This window comes from Rhinatrema bivittatum, chromosome 2 (genome assembly GCF_901001135.1).
Source record: "Rhinatrema bivittatum chromosome 2, aRhiBiv1.1, whole genome shotgun sequence".
In the NCBI taxonomy this organism is placed as follows: Eukaryota; Metazoa; Chordata; class Amphibia; order Gymnophiona; family Rhinatrematidae; genus Rhinatrema; species Rhinatrema bivittatum.
Window position 1 is genome coordinate 738,699,082 of NC_042616.1, and position 22,091 is coordinate 738,721,172.

The 22,091-nt window shown below is 41.4% G+C and overlaps 1 protein-coding gene across 1 annotated transcript; it reads right to left on the bottom strand.

Annotated features, from left to right (window-relative positions):
• Positions 1-485: 485 nt before the first annotated feature.
• KCNV1 (potassium voltage-gated channel modifier subfamily V member 1) lies at positions 486-21,711 on the bottom strand. Its single transcript, XM_029587203.1, has 3 exons — positions 21,607-21,711; positions 14,896-15,814; positions 486-994 (listed from the first exon to the last, which is right to left on the bottom strand). The coding sequence occupies exons 1-3, from the start codon at positions 21,709-21,711 to the stop codon at positions 486-488; spliced, it is 1,533 nt and encodes a 510-aa protein (XP_029443063.1).
• Between the last annotated feature and the right edge of the window lie 380 nt (positions 21,712-22,091).

The following is a 22,091-nucleotide window of genomic DNA, read 5'->3' on the forward strand; positions in this document are numbered from 1 at the left end:
GAAGGGTTGGGAGAGGATAGGAGAATTGTGTGTGTGTGTGTGTATGTGGGTGCGTAGGGGAGGGGGGGTGTGGGGGTGAATAGAGCAGGTTAAGTAGTAATTTACCTGCCTACACGCATTCAGGGGTCAAATTGAGACCTAACAATTATTTAAAAAATAACTGGATAGGTCTGAACGTTATTTGGCTAAAGGGAGCTGGATAACTTTAGGCAAGTATATTCAGCAGGATGTTTATCACATTGAAATTCAGGGCAGGATAACTTGTCCACTTGCCAGCTGTATGGTCTACTGATATTTATTGCAATTTTGCTACTGCTGATCTTGATTGACATTCCTAATTTTATTGTCTGGAGACAACAGATATACAAAATAATACTGCATCAATTTGTCAAACATATATTTGAACAGCAAGCAATGCTTAATCCTGCTTTTGCCTCATAAGTCATACAGAACACTTTTCATAGTTAAAGCTAAGTGCAATTTTATCACCAAAACTCATCTCCACCACTGCTTCGAGTACTAGCTCTCTCTCTGCTTCGTAACCGTAACATTTCCATGATACTCCTGGCATATATGTCTCTCAGGTTAACATTGATAATTGAATCAGTTGATGCATTTTTCATTAGCTTCTTCAAAGCCTCTCGTTGACGAAGTGCTGCTTCCTTTATCTTCAGAGTGAAATAACAGGCAGAGAAGCGGTCATTTATTATAGCAATTGGCAATGCCAAGACTAATATCCCCGATAATATGCACAGAAAGGCCACTATCTTGCCAGCTGTAGTATCTGGCCTAATGTCACCGTAACCAACAGTAGTCATAGAAGTTGTCGCCCACCACCACGCACACGGCACACTTGTGAACGTTGTGTCAGGGACAGTGTACTCCACAGCATACTCCAGGGCAGAAAATATAGAAATCCCCACAGAGAGAAAAAGCAGCAGCAACCCGACCTCTTCATAACATTGTGCAATGGTCATTCCCAGAGACTTCAAGCCTGGAACACAAGAAACATTGTAATTAGTTTTAGCCATTCAATTATTTTCATGCAAAAGTCTCCCACATACTTTGTTTATTTATTTATACATTTTATATACCATCATTCCATGTAAAGATCACAACTGTTTACAAATGTTCGTAGCTATGGATCAACAAATAAAGATGGGTAACAGAGTAGTATTAGCATCTATTAAATGGAATATTTCAATACTTGTTTTACTTCTGACAAGATGTGTCAGATGATATCAGCAAAGAACTGGATGGGCAATATCCTGAGATGTCAGCTCCAGAGAAAATTGTTCTAAGCCCTAGTGTACTTTTTTTTTTTAATTATTGTTCAGTGCCTTGAATATGCAGAAATGGTGGTAGACTGTAAATGGACTGTTTGTAAACTGTTATGAGAAATTCCAATAAAGTATTAAGTGAAAAAAAATGGTGATGTTTAATCAGATAGTATGATCAGTGAATCAGAAAGACCTTGTGACAGGGTAAAGCCATAAAGGGATGTAGATGAAATGGCCTATCTCTAATTTTGAATTTATAGCATGCATGGGGTTTGGAAGGAGGTTGGGGGAGTTGCCCATGGACCACCAGGATAGGGAATGGGGCTTTAACACATGGTTGCCCAGGAGCACTGTGCATGAACATTTTTTGCATGCTGCTTTACTACTTACCATGCTAATGAGCTGCTTTGCATGTATTTTCATGTGATGCAGCTTATCAGTATACCTGCATTACTTTGGGTTTAGGGTTCAAGAAATAAGGTGCAGTATTTGCAAATTCTGCATCTTATTTCCATTTTTTGCTCTGCTATCACATTTTACCATGCAGTAAAGGCTGGTTATCAAATGCAAATGCATTAGCACAGCTTAGTAGTAAATAAGCCCCTAATTTAGAAAGAATTCTAATAGGAAGGTAAGGGAGATTCTCCTTTAGCTCAGTGGTATACTCTCTAGTTCAGAGCAAGGTGTTGTGCTCCGTGGCCGTGGGAAGCCACAGCCACAGACCCCCTACCTCACCTGTGACGGTGACCCGCCGGGGGAATCCCGGGGGAGGACCCCGATGCTAGGCCCTCGCTCCGGCACGGGTCCCCCATGCTGATCACCGCAGAAGGAGCGCCCCTGTTCCTTCCTCGCGGCATCCTGCAGCGTTTCCCCCGCGAAGAAAATCCAAGATGGCTGCCACCATCTTTAGGCACGTGGCCGTGCCCCCTTCCTAGACTTAAAGGGACCTGATCCCTTTAACCAGCTGCACCTGTGCCTAATCAGCCTGAGCAGGGGAAGTATAAAGGAAGGCTTCCTCTGCTCATTCCTCGACTTGGCAACGTCCTCCAGCGCTGTCTAGTCTGCTCACTTTGGTGAGTTCTTTGAGCCTTGGATCTTGTACCTGTTTCGTTTTGGTGTTCCTGGTTCCTGACTTCGGATTGGCTTACTGTGATTCTCTGGCGTCTGACTTCATTGGCAAGCGGTGATTCTCTGGTGTGTGACTTCGGACTGGCAAGTGGTGATTCTTCGGTGTGTGACCTCGGACTGGTAAGCGACAACCCTCTGGCTCTTGACCTAGGACTTCTTCTTGACCATCGCCTCCAAGGGCTCGCCTAAGTCCCAGCGGCCCGGGTCCCTACGGGCTCCTCACGGGGGGACCGTGGGCTTCCAGGGGTGAAGCTCCAGTTGGCCCTTGCACCGTACGTCTGACCTTTCAAGGGTCCACCTAAGTCCCAGCAGTTTGGGTCCCTACGGGCTCCTCCTGGGGGGACCGCGGACTTCCAGTGGGGAAGACACACCTCCGTTCCTTGACGTCACGACTCTTCGTCTGCCTCCACAGTCGCCTCTGTCTTCTGTGCTGAGGGTCAGGTGGTCACCACTTCTGTTCCTGCCTTGCCGCCCGACGGGAGAGGCTACGGATCTTCCTCCAAGGTATACCATCCTCCCGTCGGCCCAAGGGTCCACAAGCCCAAGCATAACACAAGGAGGTTGCGTATTTAAGTCCGAAACTTCCCAGTTAGAAAATGTGTTATTGCCACTGCAGAGAACTTCCCATTCCACAAAGTTTTTTTTTTTTTTTAAATTCTGGATACCTGCTTGAAGGCATTTTTCAAATCCTATTTTGTAGTACTAATTTATGACTCCTAAGCGGGGTGAGAGGGAAAGGGGGAGGAGGGAAGGGAAGGGGATGGAGAGTGTCATATGATCAGGACATATCTACAGAAGGATTATTCCATCCACTGTATATGAAATTTCAAAATATTTCCAGTATAAGACTGAAATAAATCTGTAAAATTATGTCTTTGGGGGCAATAATCAAATGTTTTTATGCCAGTAAACACATATTTACAAGTGTAAAAATGGACATGTCTTAAAGTATGTGCACGGGTTGACAGCACACATAGGTTTACCCACTCTGAACTTGGGTGGCACTGGGGGCAGGTTTGAGGAGGGAACTGGAAAGTACATGCAGGGTTGTCATTTTGAAATCACCATGAATACTTTCAGGTGCTTACTTTGCCCTTTTTTCAATGCAGGTACAAAGTGTGCCCACCCAACTTTCCAACGGGAAAATTTTCAGAGATTCCCTTTGAAAATGAGCTTGTTCAGGAAGGAAGTATTTTTTATCTTTGAAAACTAGAGTTATGGCACTGGGAGCGACATTTTTCCTTAAATTTCCATGTTCTTGTATTATTACATACCAGGGGAAAAAAATTGGATTTAATGATCCAACACATTTAGAAACATTTCTGAATGATAAAAGTCAAGCAATGAACTTAGAGATAGACGCTCATAAAAAAAAAATATAACTCTCCTCTCCTTCATAATTTTTCAATTTATTAAATTTAGATGTGTATGTATTTTGATTGATGCATTATATATAAATGAATATTTAATATATTTTTTCCTGCTAATCCTTCAATAATTAGGTTATTTGGATGGATAAATGATAATTTTGTTATTTGTATTTTGACATTTTTTTTTTGGTTTCATGATTCTAATCATTCAAGAAAATCAATAAAGTATAAAGAAAAAAAAAAAAGAAAAAAGAAAATGAGCTTGTAGTGCAGTTTAAAACTTACCCTCCTCGTGTTCATTGTGGAAATTCTGGGCTCCATCTTTAATGGTATTTAATTTTAGAGCTGCAGAATTATCTTGAACCATAAAGAAATATTCTGCAGAACTCAGAAACCTACAGCGATTTAGGATTTTCTTTCTGATTTAGGATTTTGTTTCAATTCATTGAGACTTATACACTAAAAGTGTGCAAATTAGTGCCATTTACCATTCAGATACAATTGTGTGCTATTCACTAAAGACTTTCGCATACTAAATTAATTTTGATGAATGTTAGCTAAAATCAGGGCTTTTATATTTGCAGGTACTCAAAGGTACTAAGTATCGACATCTTACTTTTCCTTTTTGTATCAGCTCCTGAGAAATGACAGGAGGGAGGGAGCTGAACTAGGGAGCAGAATAACTTGTCTCTGTTCTGTCTGTTGCAGTTTCACTCTCTATCCCTTGGTCACTCTCCATCGCTGCAGGGCACTGAACATCAGCCCTGTATGCCCTGACCATGGATAATACAGAACAGCATCAGATCCTGGTAACAGTCTATACTATTAACTATTCTGCACCCCAGGGGTAGGCAGTTCCAGATCTGAAATGCCACAAACAGGTCTGGTTTTCAGGACATCAACAAAGAATTTTCATGAGATATATTTGCATACAATTGAGGCAGTGCATGAAAATATACCTCATGAATATTCATTGTGGAGATCCTGAAAACCAGACCTAGTTGTGGCACTCCAGGACTGATGATGCCTAACCCTGCTGTATCCTGTAATCGTAATTATGGTTATTAGGACTATTATGTATTTTTTTACTCTTTTTTATTCTTTTAACTTCTTTATATATTACTTTGGCAACATGAACAAATTTTGTCATGATAATAAAATTTCTTGATTCTAAATCTGAGAGATTCTCCTGTTGGGAAGGGAGGGATATATATATATAAAGAGAGAAAAGCACCAGTGGGGCCTCTTTTTCTTAACTTCCTTCTTCCACTGGTGCTTTTTCCATGCCATGACTGTGGGAGAGAAGGCAACAACAGGTAAAAGTGATGCCTTTTGCTGTCAGGGGGAGGATAATGCTGTGCGACGCTTGAACACTGCAACTAGATTCAGGGATTGGAGCCACTGTTCCGATTCATTTCTCTACCCTGCCCTTGCATCTGAGTGCCAGCACCTTACTTTCTAGAAAATAAGCATGGGCTAAAATTTGCATATAGCACCCATGCAAATAATTTTATGGCAGATGCAAAGGAGGATTTTAGTGGACTCATACATAAATGCATGGTATGATAAGAGGTTTATAAATCATGAGTGAGATGAAAAAAGAAAATAGGTGATGATTATTTACCCTTTCAAATAATATTATAACAAGGGGGATATCTGTGAAACAGCTAGCCAGCAGATTTAAAACAAATTGTAGAATTTTTTTTTCACTTATAGCACAGTCAAGCTGTGGAATCTGTTGCCAGAGGACTTGGTCATGGCAATTAGCATAGCTGGGTTTAAAATAGTTTGGACAGTTATTAGCCAGATAAACTTAGAAAAAGCTGGGTGTGAGTAACATGAAATTGATCTATGTTTTGGGATCTCTCATGTACTTGTGACCCAAATTGACTTCTGTCAAGGACAAGATGCTGGGCTCGATGGACCTTGGTCTGACCCAGCATGACATTTCTCATATTCTTATATTTTAAACTCCTTCACACTTGACCACTAAGGCCAGAAATATAACAGGTATTATCTTTTTTAATATGCTGACTGGATCATGAATTCCCTCATGTTAACTGGCTGAAAGTGGAAGGGCTAGGCAGCATGAGGGGATTTGATCCTCCAACCCTTCCATGAAGGTCGCCTTTCTCAACAAGGCTAAATACCTCCCCTTCAAGCATCTGACCCTTCAACCTAACAAAGCCTATCATACTACTTCAAACATCCAGCTCCTGCTCAAATCACCTCCACTCCGAAATCCCATCCCTCTGGAATGATTCTTTACAGTTCTGAAGGGTCCTGATTTTCACTGGCAGGAGAGATATGAGATCCCTCCTGCTGGGGCTGTTATCCCCTAAATGACACTAAAGTGCTGACTGCTGCTAGGTCGTGTCATTCAAGGGAATGGCATTGCCTATTGGTGGTCACCATTTCAGTGTTATCATTTGGGGTATCATAGCTTTGTTAGCAAGATGATCTTACTCCCTTTCTGTTGGTAAAGATTGGGACCATCTGCAATGGTAAGAACTCATAAGAAATGGGTGGGATGGGGTCAGTTTTCCAAGGGTGAGAGGGAGTGTCAGAGCTATGAGGGGGTAACCTTGGGGGAGGTGGGGTTGAATGCTTGATGGAGGTCCAGGGATGAAGAGAGATGTAGGGCATTGTTGATGGGGTCAACCTTGATGGGGAACTGTGTGTGTGTGTGTAGGGGATGATGAAATCCGCTATGCTAATTGGTCCTTCCTTTAAGCTGGTTAGCATTATAGATTTCTTGATCTAGAATGTGCACATTAAGGGGCGGATTTTAAAAGGCCTGCGCGCGTAATTCCTTCCGGATTTACACGTGCAGGGCCCTCGCGCACCGGCGCACCTATTTTGCATAGGCTACCGGCACGCGTAAACCCCGGGATGCGCGTAAGTCCTGAGGCTTTTGAAAAGGGGCGGGAGGGGCGTGTCCGGGGGCATTCCCGAAACAACGCGGCGTTTCGGGGGCATGCCGTGGCGTTTCGGGGGCGGGCCCGGGGGCGTGGTGCCGGCCCGGGGGCGTGGTCGAGGCCTCCGGACCAGCCCCCGGGACCGGAGGACGGAGCGGGGCTGCCGGCCGACACGCGCAAAGTTAAGGGGGGTGTTTAGATAGGGCCAGGGGGGTGGGTTAGGTAGGGGAAGGGAGGGGAAGGTGGGGGGAGGGCGAAGGAAAGTTTCCTCCGAGGCCGCTCCGAAATCGGAGCGGCCTCGGAGGGAACGGAGGCAGGCTGCGTGGCTCGGTGCGCGCAGGCTGCCGATTTTGCGCAGCCTTGCGTGCGCTGACCCCGGATTTTATAGGATATGCGCGGCTACGCGCGTATCTTATAAAATCCAGCATACTTTTGTTCGCGCCTGCTGAGTGAACAAAAGTACGCGCTCGCGTATTGTTTGAAGATCTACCTCTAATGTTTTAGTGTTGATGTGTATGTAAATAGCTGGTGTACACTATGGGAACATTATCTTGTGGAAGTGAGCAAAATATAATGCCTCATCTATTAAGTAGCATATTAGCATGCACATTAACAGACAAATTTTAAATCTGCCTTGCGCCTAAAAATCACCACTTACGAATGAGGCCAGGCCCTGCACGTGTCGCACGCATTTTCAAAAGGGCCCTGAGAAGGTGGTGGGCCAGGGGCGGGTTCTGGGCAGGGAGGGACAGGGTGGGGCAGGGAGGGACAGAGGTTGACCGGGACAGAGGCCATTAGCCACTGTCCTGGGGAAGCGCATGCTGGCAGCTGACCAGCGTATGTGTATTACTTCTGCTCCCGAGGTGCAGTAAGGAATACAATAAAAAAATAGAGGCAAGGTAGGTTAGGTTTACGGGGTGGGGAGGAGAGGGGAAGGGGAAGGAAGGTTAGGCAGGGAGGTTAGGGAAGTTCCCTCCCAGTCCGCTCCTTAAAGATTGCATACAAAGAGAATTGATACCAAAATTCCAAGCAAAGTACTGTATTCCTTGTATTGTGATAGTGCCTAAAGCGATTTGATGATTTTTGTGGGCAAAAAAGTTAGTAGGCATAAGGGTTGGAAGTGATTATAGCTCTCAGAACTAGATGTGATCAATACCTTCTACAGTAGGCTGTCTACTCACTGGCAATTCATTGTGGGTTCAAAGTTATATGCCTTCCTGTTATGGAGAACGGCTAGGGTTGAGTTTCTGAGGCTGCCATCCCATTCTACACCTCACCCACTCCAGTTCCTGTTTTTCTTTTATAGATTGTTAGTGCAAATAGATTTGATATTTTTTCTGCTTTTCTCAGATAGATATTGATAATTGATCTATTTATCCAACCTTCAACCTTAAACTCTGGATCTTCTCAAATATGGAGGCCTATTTACTAGGTGGAAGTATGCTAATACGCATTAAATGCCAACATTGGAACGCAACATGATTAAAAATGTGTTAGCAGTAACATACATTTCTGCACAACTCTTCGGCCTTTACAGTTGTAGCTGAACTCTGCTGCTTGTTTGTTATCAGGACTAAAACGAAGGAACCATATCACCCCTGCTTTAATTGAACTTCACTAGCTCCCCATAAATGAGAGAGTCAAATACAGAATAGGAATGCTCATTTTCAAATTACTTAATGACCAAACCTGTCCTTGGGCCAATGCCAACCTATAATTGAATCAACCCACTAGAGCCCTGTGTTCGTCACAGCGTGAATTGCTTGAGATTTCTTCACCTAGAGTCGCTCAGCTACATATGTCATGAGAATGTGCCTTCTCTATTGCTGGTCCACTCTCTAGAATTCTTTTCTGATTGAACTTAGTGTGATTCGGTAAAGAATTTCAGAAAACAAGTTAAGACCTTTTTGTTTAAATTGGCTTATTTTTGAATTTTATGTTTCATTTATTTGTTTTTATTTCTGTCTATTTTACTAAATATGCCTTTTATACTCATTTTATTTGTATTAATCTATGTTTTATGAGTATGTTTATATTTTTATTATGTATTTACTTTATAGTGAATTGATGTTATTTTTATTATTTTATGAATGTATTCTTGTTCATCACTTAGACTTATTTGTTAGTGTTGAGCGATTCATAAACTCCAAGAAATGTAAATGTAAATGTAAATGTAAATTAATCAGTTTTATAGCATACCAAAGTTAATGCCCTGTATTGCATGCAAATGCATGTAAAGCAACTCAATATCAATATGACAAGGCAGATCATGATAAACATTCCAATTTACAATAAGATTCAGTAGTTACATACCTCAAGAGGCATAGTTAATACTTAAAATATCAGCCTTCCCTGTCAATTCCTAAAAGAGCATGAAATCCTGAATATAACCCTCCCAACATAAAATCAATCCTTCTCCCCAGTATCTTCCCACAAGTGTAATGTTGTAGGCTTCTCCCCATCCACAATACAAAAATCACCTGGAATATGCATTTCTGAGGTTGATAACATGCAAATGTTACTGTTACTAGTAACTTCCATGCATTTCCAGCGACAGAAAACACTCTTACCACATTATTGACTAAAACTGTGATACAAACCTCAGTTTAATGAATAAGCCAGGAACAAACCTGAGTTAAAAGCAGGCTTTATTCCCTGGTTTTAATGTGGTTTAGTAAATTGACCTTATAGAGTAATTAAGAAATCCTTGAAATGCTAATTTCTGCTCTTAGTCTCATGGCCTGTTTTAAGAACATAAGATATGCCTTTGTGAGTCAGACCATGGGTCCATCAAGCCTAGCATTGCATCTCTGGGAGATCTGTTTCATGTTGCTCGCTCCAAGGAATAAGCAGTGTTTTTCTCTAAGTATATCTGGCTAATATGGACATTTCCTCTGGAAATTTGACCAAACTCCTTTTAACTTAGCTATGCTAGATACTTTGACCACAGCCTCCAGGAACAAACTGATTGTGTGCTGAGTAAAAAAATACTTTCTGTAAAATGTTTTCAATCTGTTATCAATTAGTTTCATAGAGCATCCCCTAGTCCTTGTACTATTTGAAGGGGTAAATAGTTATTTCCTATTTACCTGTTCCACCCACTCATGGCTTTATAAGCCTCTGCCATACTCCCTCTCAGTTATCTTTTCTCCAAGCTGAAGAATCCTAATTTGTTTAGCCCTTCTTCATAAGGAAGCCTTTCCATCACTTTTTTAATTTTTGTGGCCCTCCTCTGCACCTTTTCTAGTTCCACTATATCTAATTTGAGATGGGATGACCAGAACTGCATACATTACTCAAGGTGTGGTAGCACCATGGATCTATTCAGAAGCGCTAGGTTATTCTCCATTTTGTTCTTTCCAAATAATCCCTAACATTCCATTTGCTTTTTTGGCATCTGCTGCATACTTGTAGAAAGCCATTTAGATGGCTAACTCACAAGTCTTCTATGCCACCCCTCCCCCCCCCCTCCATCATTGGCCTATCTGTATGTAGAACGGTTTGAATGATTACATATTTACCATTCAAAATATTGGCAATATATGATGGTTTGGAAAAGATATATTGACGATATACTATGTGTTTGGATAGGTTCACTGAATATTTTGCAGCAATTTACAATGTTTTAATACTCTGGATCCAAATCTTCATTTTAGCTTTCAATATCACCAGCAAAAGATTTCTTTTCTAGACTTATAGATTTCTAAAAGGTAAGGCAACCTATATACTACTATATTTAGAAAAGCCACAGGGTTTAGTGTATTTGGGTTGGGTTCTTTTAATGTGCAATATAAGGCTGTTAATAAAGATGTAAGTAATTGCAGTGTGACATTTTTGGTATTTGGTTGTCTGTAACTCACAAGTCAGCCATCTAAATGGCAAGATTTGAGATGATGAACTGGTGCTAACATTGGAAGCGTACTCTATCAGTTTATTCAGTGTAATGCTGAAAACTCTGGGAAGTGGAGGAGTAGCCTAGTGGTTAGAGTGGTGGGCTATGAACCAGGAAACCAGGGATCAAGTTCTGCTGTTGCTCCTTGTGACCTTGAGCAAGTCACTTTACCTTCCATTGCCTCAGGTACAAGCTTAGATTATAATCCCTCTGGGGATAGGGAAATACCTACAGTACCTAAATGGAATCTGCATGTGGAAAATAAATCTAAATCTTACTATACAGTGATCCCAGAATACAAACAGAGACTCCAGGTGGGTAGGAGAGCTTCAAGGAGAAGATGTCAGTGTGGGGGGCATTGGAGAGTATAAAGGCAAACTGGGTCTATTTAGCAAGGGGGCAGGAAGAGCTGGAGGGTCAGGGCAAGCCAACATTTATATATTTGGGGGAGTCCTGGGCAGCAGGTGGGTTTGAACTTTTCCAGTAGAGGGTAGGAATCAGACCAGGATGCCTACTAGTGTGTTTTGTTTTCTTTTTAATGAGTTCTACTTACCTGAATATCTTTTGAAGGTATCCAGTTAAATAGCTTGTTATCTGGCCACATAAGGCCTAACCAGATCAAATGCTGGCCAGTTAGGGCTAAAGTTATCCAGTTATATGTAGCTGGATAAATTTAGGTTGGTACATTCATTGGAATGCTTATCCCACGATAACTTATAGTTATCCAGCTAATTTTTTACGGATAACTTGTCCACTAACCAGCTCACTGAATATTACCCTATTAGATGGCCGAGATCTTTTGTACCCTTAAAAAAGGCCCACTCAAATCCTTCCTAAAACCCACCATTGTGAGTCAAGTTCTAAATTCTAAAACTGATTCCCACTGAGCATGGTCTTATTTTTAACCTATTTCTATAATAATAATCAAGCCTCTGAAATGAACACAAAACTTCCAGAACCTCTTATTTGTCTTGTCTGTATGTGTTGGACTAGATTTTAAGTTGCAGGAAGCAGAGACTCTTTCTTCTATGCATCTGTGCAGTGCTGCTTATTAGAGATGTGAATCGTGTCCTCGATCGTCTTAACGATCAATTTCGGCTGGGAGGGGGAGGGAATCGTATTGTTGCCGTTTGGGTGTGTAAACTATCGTGAAAAATCGTTAAAATCGTGAGCCGGCACACTAAACCCCCCTAAAACCCACCCCGACCCTTTAAATTAAATCCCCCACCCTCCTGAACCCCCCCCCAAATGCTTTAAATTACCTGGGGATCCGGCGGTGGTCCGGAACGGTCCCCTCAATAGAATCGTGTTGTCTTCAGCCGGCGCCATTTTTCAAAATGGCCGCCGCAAAATGGCGGCGGCCATAGACAAAAACGATTCGACGGAGGAGGTCATTCCGGACCCCCGCTGGACTTTTGGCAAGTCTTGTGGGGGTCAGGAGGCCCCCCCAAGCTGGCCAAAAGTTTCCTGGGAGTCCAGCGGGGTTCCGGGAGCGATTTCTTGCCGCAAATCGTTTTCGTACGGAAAATGGCGCCGGCAGGAGATCGACTGCAGGAGGTCGTTCAGCGGGGGTTCCGGACCGCCGCTGAACGACCTCCTGCACTCGATCTCCTGCCGGCGCCATTTTCCGTACGAAAACGATTTGCGGCAAGAAATCGCTCCCGGAACCCCGCTGGACTCCCAGGAAACTTTTGGCCAGCTTGGGGGGGCCTCCTGACCCCCACAAGACTTGCCAAAAGTCCAGCGGGGGTCCGGAACGACCTCCTCCGTCGAATCGTTTTTGTCTATGGCCGCCGCCATTTTGTGGCGGCCATTTTGAAAAATGGCGCCGGCTGAAGACAACACGATTCTATTGAGGGGGCCGTTCCGGACCGCCGCCGTTCTGGACCACCGCCGGATCCCCAGGTAATTTAAAGCATTGGGGGGGGGGTTCGGGAGGGTGGGGGATTTAATTTAAAGGGTCGGGGGTGGGTTTTAGGGGGTTTTAGTGTGCCGGTTTTCCTGCCCTCCCCCTTCCCCCGATTTACGATTTTTTAACGATAAATCGGGGGAATTGGTATTGTATCGTGGCCCTAACGATTTTTTGACGATTTAAAATATATCGGACGATATTTTAAATCGTCAAAAAACGATTCACATCCCTACTGCTTAAGTCATGCAGCACTAAATAAATGAATCATAGAAACATAAGGAAAAAGAGTTTGATGCAACAGGAATGTTGAGGCCTCTATCATATGCAGGAGTTGAGTTGCAGGTTGTAACAGGAGGCACAGAATTTAGATATTATGATAGATTCCAAGTTAACCTTTATTCTTCAGATTAAGCAAGTGGGGAGGAAGGAGTTTTTTTAAATTAAAGATGTTAAAACCTCTAAAATATATATTACAGTAAATTTGTTTCAGTCAGTCCTGCAAGCCCTTCTTTTTGGGCAATTAAATTATTGTGGTTTGCTAAATAAATATTTGTGAGCTTTACACTTACTGCACCATGCTGCAGCACAAATATTGACTGGGGCTAGATTACTGATTTCACCTATACTCTGCGACTTACATTGGTTACCAATTACTTTTAAAATACAATGTAAGGTACTTGTGGTTGTGTGCTGATACTCCTTCTACTTTGAAAGATAAAATGAGGAAATATTCCCCAATGCAAACTTTAAAAGCACAGGATTTTAATTTGTTCAGAGTATCCTCTGTGCAGAATAGCAAGTTGCAAACTACATGAACAAGGGCTTTTATTCATGTGGTGCCTTCATTTTAGAATGCTTTATCTGTTGAATTATGAAATACTGTGAATATTAAGTTAAGAAGCAGGTAAAACATTCTCTTCTAAAATTGCTTTTAATATACTAAATTGATTGTTTTTATGATAGTGGACTATTTCGCTTATTTTTATTGATTGTGCATGAATGAAATGTATTCCGCACCAAACACATTGTGAAGGTGGCAGAACATAAGAAAAGCTAAAGAAATAAAATAAATAAATAAATGCTGCAGCCTGTATTAAAAGCCTGAGTTTATTCTGCTAGTTTTATATGTTATTGACAGTGCTTCTTATCCTGAGACCAGTAAGATACACTCCAACTATTTTATTTGATATTAACAAGTGAAGGGCAAGTAGCAACCCTTTGTTAAAAATATGTGAAGATATTCTTCATATTTCTCATACTATTATTCCTACTGCAGGTCCAAGCTGTGATTTCTCTTATCCTTTTTACTTCTTTGCTGACCCAAATGATCCTGAACTGATGGGGTGATGAAAGTGCTGCAGATACAGAATTGCCTGCCTTAGTAAAACAAATGGATCTTCTCAAAATACTATCAATTATGCAGACACTTGAATATTCCTCCCTGAACTCACACCAGTCTCCATATGCGCATTTCATTCTTTTTGCTTGGTAAAGCAAACTATTTCCTACTTTACAATCCCATTTGCCACCCCTGGTAAATGGGAGAACTGAATATGTATGTGCGTTTTTCTATACACAAATATACTTACACAGTAAGGTGCTTTCTCTTAAATATGCCATGCATAGTTTTATAAGGTAGACAGCATAACTTCAATTATCTATAATTAACATATTGAATACAATAGAGCGGTTGCCATTAGTCCACTTGGATACTTAGACATAATGGTCAACATGTAAGATGTAGGTGATGCCTTTTTTATGGGAGTAACGTATACATTTGTGACTAGCTTTGGAGAGTTATGGTCCATTCACCAGTTCAGTACAGAATGCCCGAACGTACTGCATTACAAAGGTAGTGTAGTGATGTTTGTTTTCAAAGCTGTATAGAGTTGTAAAGATACAGGATAGGAGAGCATTTGATATATTTGCAGTAGGTTGAGAAAACTGAGAGAGGCAAACAGCAGAATTTGCAGCTGAAGGGGAAGTGTATCTGTTAACATGAGACAAAACCAAAGATTCATTAGCATTTATGTCCATTTTGTTTAAATATATTATGCTATTTTAAAATGTGTCTGCTCTGCTTAAATATCCAATCTAGGAAAATATAAATTTTAGTAAACCACTGAAGAAAGTAGTTTTCACTGGTTATTTTATTTTTTGTTCTTTTTTCTGTTGTAATGAGTACTCTATTTCATATAATCTGTAATTGAACTACAAAATACATGTTCTTAATTTAAACTGAACCTTGGACACAGCCATATAATCTCTACACCTTGCCAGTCTACACTGTAAGGTAAATTAAATACTAATTTGTGATGGAATCTGTGATATTTTCTTTTAAAAAACTGACACAAACAATGTTTTTGTAAGAATAAGGTATAGAAAGCCCATTTACCTGTTGAATGTCTTCCAAGCTTCAACATTCGCAGAGATCTCATGAGTCTTAAGACCTGAACAATCCTTCCTACATTTTCCAGTTCTGTGCTTTCACCATACAACATTTCTACCAGCAGAGTGATATAGAAGGGTAGAATAGCAACGATGTCTATTAGATTCACCACACTCTTCATAAATTGACATTTGTTCTTCACACACAGGAATCGAAGTGCAAACTCTCCAGTAAACCAGGTAATGCAAATATATTCTAATGCATTTAGGAGGGGAGGATCCAAGGTACCAACCTCTAGTGAAATAAGGGCCATATTTGCTATAGATACCACTACAAACGTCATAGAAATGGTCCCAAAAGTTCTGGCAGCCATTGATGAGCCAGGTTTCTCCAACACATCCCAGAGTGTCTGCCTGAAGTTCTGACAAGGTACATCAGAAAAGTCTTCCTCCTCATTCTCTACTTCATCTTCATCTTTCTTGATGTCTAATGTCTCGCTCATTTCCTTTCTCCTGAAGTATTTGTCTCTGCAGCAAAGATCAATGTTCAACTCATCAATGCCCCAGTACTCAATCTCCTGCAGGAAAGACATTGCACAGAGCTGATCCATGACATGCAACCTTCCAGTTTTATAGTAGTTCAAGATGTACTGAAACATTTGGGAGCTTCGATCAAAAAAATATTCATTATCCATCAGGTTGGCATCATCGCAGAGATCTAGCACAGCTTCTTTCTTGGACACTGCTAACTTCCCAAGCCGTGTCTCTGGGTGGGAGGATAATGCTTGTTGAGATAAGATAAATCGACTGCCTCCAACATTAATGATGAAACAATCCAGTGGGGCGTCATGGAGGTGCTCTTCACTGCAAAATACGCTGGACTCCAGGGACAGAACCGATCCCGGCTCATCTTGTTCCCGTCTATCCTTCCAACAAGAGGAGTAAATAACTGAATTCATATTGGAGCCACATAAATCAGCATCACATGTTTTCCTTGCATGGAATGTAAAATATCACCTCTAGTTCACTGAACCCAGAGCTGAAGTAAGGCACTACTTATTTCTTTGGACTTTATAAATGATAGTTGGGATGCAGTTTGCAGAGCAGCGGAGAGTTCCAGCTGGTACAAGGACTGAAAGAACTCCAGCATCATCTCACTATAAACCCTTTCACAAAGTTTCCAAGAATGCTTTTTTTTCATGTCTTTGAGCTTCTAATCTAGAGGATAGTAAAACAATAAAAGAACTGTGTGCTATAAATAACAGCAGTTCCTACCAGAAATATATCTTCTTCTTTGCATCTGGGTCAGATTTGTCATTAATGAGTGTAGATTTAGAACGCTGTAGATAGAACTAGGAGCTAAAGAAACTGACTGCTGAGGCTGCTTGTGTTGGATCTGTGCAATATTCTACCCTGCCTTTTCCTCCTCCTCCTCCTCCCCTCAAACACCGGCTTGTGCAGAGAAAGCCAGCAAGCTAGAGAGAGAGAGAGAGAGAGAGAGAGAGGGTGGCAAAGACAGAAAGAATGCAAAGTCATGTATTTTTTAAAAAATGCTGTAGAAAATGATTTTAAAATAGAAATTAGCACATTAACAAGGGACAACAATGTTTTGTTTTGCACATGTGATTCCTTTTTTTTTTTATTGGAGTTCTTTTTCAGTGTCATTAAACATAAGAGAATCCTATTTATGTTCCTGTTTTAATGTAGTGTTTATTATTCAATGCAGGAAACGTGAAGAGCAGTGCTCCGTTAGTGAAAAGAGGCCAGAAGTTAAAGACAAAAAAACCCCCAAAACGTACATAAAAGCAAGATAACAGATCAGAAGAAAAGAAAAGATAGGGAGCACCTCTATGGGGACATTTTGTGGGACCAGACTACAGCATCAGTGATATTAAGATCTGAATACTAAAAAGGAAATTCAGAACTATCCAAGAACATAAGACATTCAAAAATAAATTGGTCAGATGCTTCAAACAGGACTTAACAGAGACATGGGCTTTGTAATTCATTACCAGACACAGGAGCCAATGCAACAAAGTGCACCCAGCCTCTCACAGGGGTTTACATATGGTTGGTCACACATTTTTGTCCTGCTAGTCTAATGCTGGATGTAGTAAGGAGATTAGCACATCCAAAACATCTGCCCTAACAAATGTGAACCTGATCCCTCCCTTCAGCTGTTAATTGCATGTAGAGGAGGACATTAGCTATTGCCCCCAGTGCAGTAAAGTGCTGGGTGCCCATCGCAAACTTTTTAATGCAACAAAGTTAACTCCATCCTCAGAGATGGCATAAAGTCAGCTTGCAGTCAAGGGCTCATGAAAAACATTAAAAAATAGATTCTCTGTATTGTGATACCAGTGTCCTTCCCCTTAGAATCATTGTGACATTTTAATTTACTGCTTTTTGTGGAGAAAAATAATTGTGTATTTTACTTCATTAAAAAAAAACCAAAAAAAACATTTTTCTTATGGCCACATAATTTGGATGTCCATAGCAAGGAGTGTCTAATATTTTGCTGAGGTTGCTGAAGTGAATTGTGGTAGAAAAAGAAGGATTAAAAAGGAAACTCATATGAATGCCCATTGCAATTGGGCATCCGATGCAATAAACTATCAAGCACTACAGATGCTCAATTCTCCATTAGCATGCACTTTTTTTTATGCTGATTCACATTTAAATATTGCATCGGGTGCCCAGGGGATGTGGTTGCATGCACGTTAAGAAAATTGGTGCTCAATGCAAGCGCCCTGTTTTCAGCGTGCATCTTATCACATTGGCTCCATAATTTGGTTGCCTCTCTGTTCCCTTCTTATGCCTCTGCTAACCCCTCTTCCACTCCCTTTTTCTCTTCTAACTTGTAATGTAATTTGTGAGTTGCTTGCATAATTAAACATCATCTTCTGCCTTTACCTGCTTTATTGGTTTTGAGCTGATGAAAAAAGTGTAACTCCTGAAAGCTAGTCAAGCAATTAATTCTGTTCAATGAAAAAGGTATCAACTTACATTTGTTTATTAATTTTTATTTTGGCAGATTCTTTCAGTTCAAAATTAACATTATTAAAGTACCATTTAAAGCCGAATTATAACTTGGGCACAAGTTTGAAGAGTAGGTCCTGAGATAATGGGTTGTTTTCAAGCAGGCAACGAGAATGAGAGAGAGATCGAGAGAGAGAAAATGAACCTCTGGGGGAACATACATAAGAACATAAGAACATAAGAAATTGCCATGCTGGGTCAGACCAAGGGTCCATCAAGCCCAGCATCCTGTTTCCAACAGAGGCCAAACCAGGCCACAAGAACCTGGCAATTACCCAAATACCAAGAAGATCCCATGCTACTGATGCAATTAATAGCAGTGGCTATTCCCTAAGTAAACTTGATTAATAGCTGTTAATGGACTTCTCCAAGAACTTATCCAAACCTTTTTTGAACCCAGCTACACTAACTGCAGTAACCACATCCTCTGGCAACAAATTCCAGAGCTTAATTGTGTGTTGAGTGAAAAAGAATTTTCTCTTCTGCTAACCCCTCTTCCATTCCTTTTTCCTCTTCTAACTTCTAATGTAATTTGTGAGTTGCTTGCATAGTTAAACATCAGCTTCTGCCTTTACCTGCTTTATTGGTTTCGAGCTGATGAAAGAAGTGTAACTCCTGAAAGCTAGTCAAGCAATTAATTCTGTTCAATGAAAAAGGTATCAACTTACATTTGTTTATTAATTTTTATTTTGGCAGATTCTTTCAGTTCAAAATTAACATTTTAGTTCATAGTTTTCCACCGTTCATTGCTTTCTTTGGATTTGAAAAAATGCAAATTCACATAAATATATAAGGTGAGCTGTGCATCCATGAAATCTATATTAATTTTCACAACTCTCAAATTGTATCCATCAGGTACAGAAATGTTACAACCCCTGTACTATAAGAATTAACTACACTATGCACATGGTGACAAATATTGAAAATGAATATTTTATTTATTTATTTATTTAAGGGTTTTTATATACCGCAGTACGTAATGAAATACATCACCGCGGTTTACATTTAACAATAACTTAGCAACAGGCTTTACATTGACATTATTAATAGGTATTAAATAAACTAAATTCCATATAACAGTTTTGACGGAAAACAGGCTGAACAGACTGTGGACCATCCAATAAAGTATAACATACAATTAAAATATTGATGTAACTATTAAACCTTAACAAACCAACACAAAAACTAAATAGTATCTAAAACAATACCGGTTCTGAGTGTGGATACAATTTCTATATTGCACCGAAGACATTTCTGTTATTTAAAGCTACTTAATATCATGATGGGTAAGGGTGGGCAGGTAAGGTGAAGAAGGAGATTGAGGAGGGAATGAGGTTAGGGTGGAAAACGGAGCAAGGGAGAGAGGGTAGAAAATAGAATGGCATTTCAGTTAAATGGATATCATTGTGTGAATGCTAGTTCAAATAACCACGTTTTGAGTCCTTGTTTGAATTTCTTATGGCAGGGCTCCAGACGTAGGTCAGTGGGCATCTTGTTCCATAAGTTGATTCCCGCTATGGAGATAGAACGGTCTCTTGTGGTCACGTGTTTGATGTTTTTTGTTGGGGGGGCTGCCAATTTAGCTTGATGGATATGTCTTATGGGTCTCTTGGAGGTATGGAACACAAACTGCTCCGAGAACCATTGCATCTCTTGGTTATAGATCGACTTATGTAAGAGGGAGAGAACTTTAAAGGTAATTCTAGAAGTTACTGGGAGCCAATGCAAGAACATGAGAGCAGGTGTTATGTGATCATGGAGATGGGTATTGGTGATTAATCGAGCTGCTGCATTCTGTAACATCTGTAAAGGTTGAATTGAGCTTTTAGGGAGACCCAAGAGTATTGCGTTACAGTAGTCCATTTTTTGTAGTATGGTAGCTTGCAATACCGTCCGGAAATCTTGTGGATGTAGAAGAGGTTTAATTCTTTTTAGTGTGTGAAGTTTGAAAAATCAATTTTTTATTGTAGCTGAGATGAATTTCTTTAAAGTGAAATGGTTGTCAATAATGACGCCAAGACTGCGGACTTGCTGTAGTAGGGGAAGAACTGAAGTAAAGTGGTGGGATGTGTTGGAGGGGATGTTATTGTGTGGTATGATGATGATGAGTTCAGTTTTGGTAGTGTTTATAGCTAAGAAGTTTTCTGTGAGAAGCTTTTTTATTTCTGCCAGGGCTGATTCCCAGGTTTTCAGAGCATTAGTGAGGGAATCATTAATAGGGATAAGAATCTGTACGTCATCGGCATATATGAAGTGGTGGAGTTTTAGTTTTGCTAGGAGTCGACAGAGAGGTGCTAAGTAAATGTTAAACAGTGTTGATGATAGTGAGGAGCCTTGTGGTACACCTTGTAGCAGATTTCTTGGTTTAGATATTTGGGATCCCAACTTGACACTGTATGTCCTGTCTGTCAGAAAAGATTGGATCCAGTTTAGTGCAGTGCCAGTGATGCCGATTTGAGAGAGGAGGGCTAGAAGGATATTATGATTGACCGTGTCAAATGCCGAAGAAATATCGAGTAGGGCAAGAATGTATGAATGACCAGAATCTAGTGTTTTTAGAATAGAGTCTGAGAGGGATACTAGCAGCGTTTCAGTACTATGGAACTTACGAAAACCGTATTGTGACAGAAATAATAATCGGTTATCATCTAGATAGTCCGTGAGTTGTTTGTTTATCACTTTTTCCATGATTTTTGACAAGAATGGGAGGTTCGAGACAGGACGATAATTGGCCAGTTCAGATGGATCCAGGTCTGGTTTTTTGAGAGTCGGCTTTATAATTGCATGCTTAAGTTGCATAGGAAAAATACCAGTCGATATAGATTTGTTGATGATGTTGGAGATGGGAGGGGCAATCCTCGTGGGGATGGAGAGGAGTGTTTTAGTAGGCATAATATCTATAGGGTGCAATGCAGGTTTTATCTTTTTTAGAATGGTTTCAATTTCTGAAGTGGTTGTGATTTCAAAATTAGTGAGTGATGGTGAGGTGATAATGGTGCTTCTGGGTAGAAGGGATACCGGTGGAGCATGTGCAGTAAAGCGTGCCATGATATTAGAGACCTTTTCATAAAAGTAGGTAGCTAGCTTCTCACATTTGTTTTTATCGTCATTTTCTGGATTGCTGTTTGAAGGTGGGGTAATAATGTTAGCAACATATTGGAATAAGGCACGCGGGTTGAACTGATACTGATGAATTTTTGTTGTGTAGTAATTTTTCTTAGCTTTATCTGTTGTTTTATGATATTTATGGAGAAGGGATTTAAATTTCTGTAGATGTGTTTGATCTTGGAAGACCAGCCGGACCCCGTGTCCGGCCGGGCGGCGTAATGTGGGCGCAGGCTCACTTCAGAGGCGAGGCGCGTGTGGTTGGAGAGGGGGGGGGGGGGGGGAAGGTGGAATAGACGGAGGTGAAAACAACGTGGGGACACAAGTAGGGCTGCAACGTGAAGTACGTGAAGGAGGGGGGGGGGGGGGGACTGAAGGCGAGTGTCATAGAGTCGTGGAATGCAGTGATTGGCTTTAGGTGCAAGGGGGGGGGGGGCAGAAGGAGTAAGCGTGGAGAGCTGGGATAGGTGGGGAGAAAATTCAAACTGCCGGTTAAGCAGTTTTAGTAACGCGGGCTTCAGTCGGTAGCTGGGGAGCGAGAGAGGGGCAGAAGGTTCGCGCGATCTTAACATACCTTTTGTTGCTGGTTTCTGTGTGATTGTTCGTTGGGGACTGTTCGGAGATCGCAGGCATTTTTTGCAGCTGTAAACTTCCAGTGCTCGTGTGCTGACTGCAGCATGGCTGGCAAGAGGCCCGATTGGGAGGAGGAGGAGCTCGATGGTGGTGTGGCTGCGTTCCTGGAGTCAGAGGAAGCCGCATGGGTGCCGGGGGAGGAGGCAGCAGGCGACGGTGTGCTGATCCCAGAATGGGTGAGCGACTTTGGCGTTGCAGAGCGGGGAGGAGCACGATCGTTAGCTCGGGGGGCGGATAGAGGAGGTGTGGAGATTGAAAGGGAGGGACCGTTGCTGTTAATTGAGAGGTCTGCAGAGCTGGGTGTGGTGAGGGGGAGGGGCGGTAGAGCTGTGAGGCCCCGGGCTAAGGGGAAGTCTGGAAAGACAGCTTCTAAGAGCTGTGAGCCCATTCTAGCTGCAGAAATGATTTCTGATGCTGCAGAGCGCT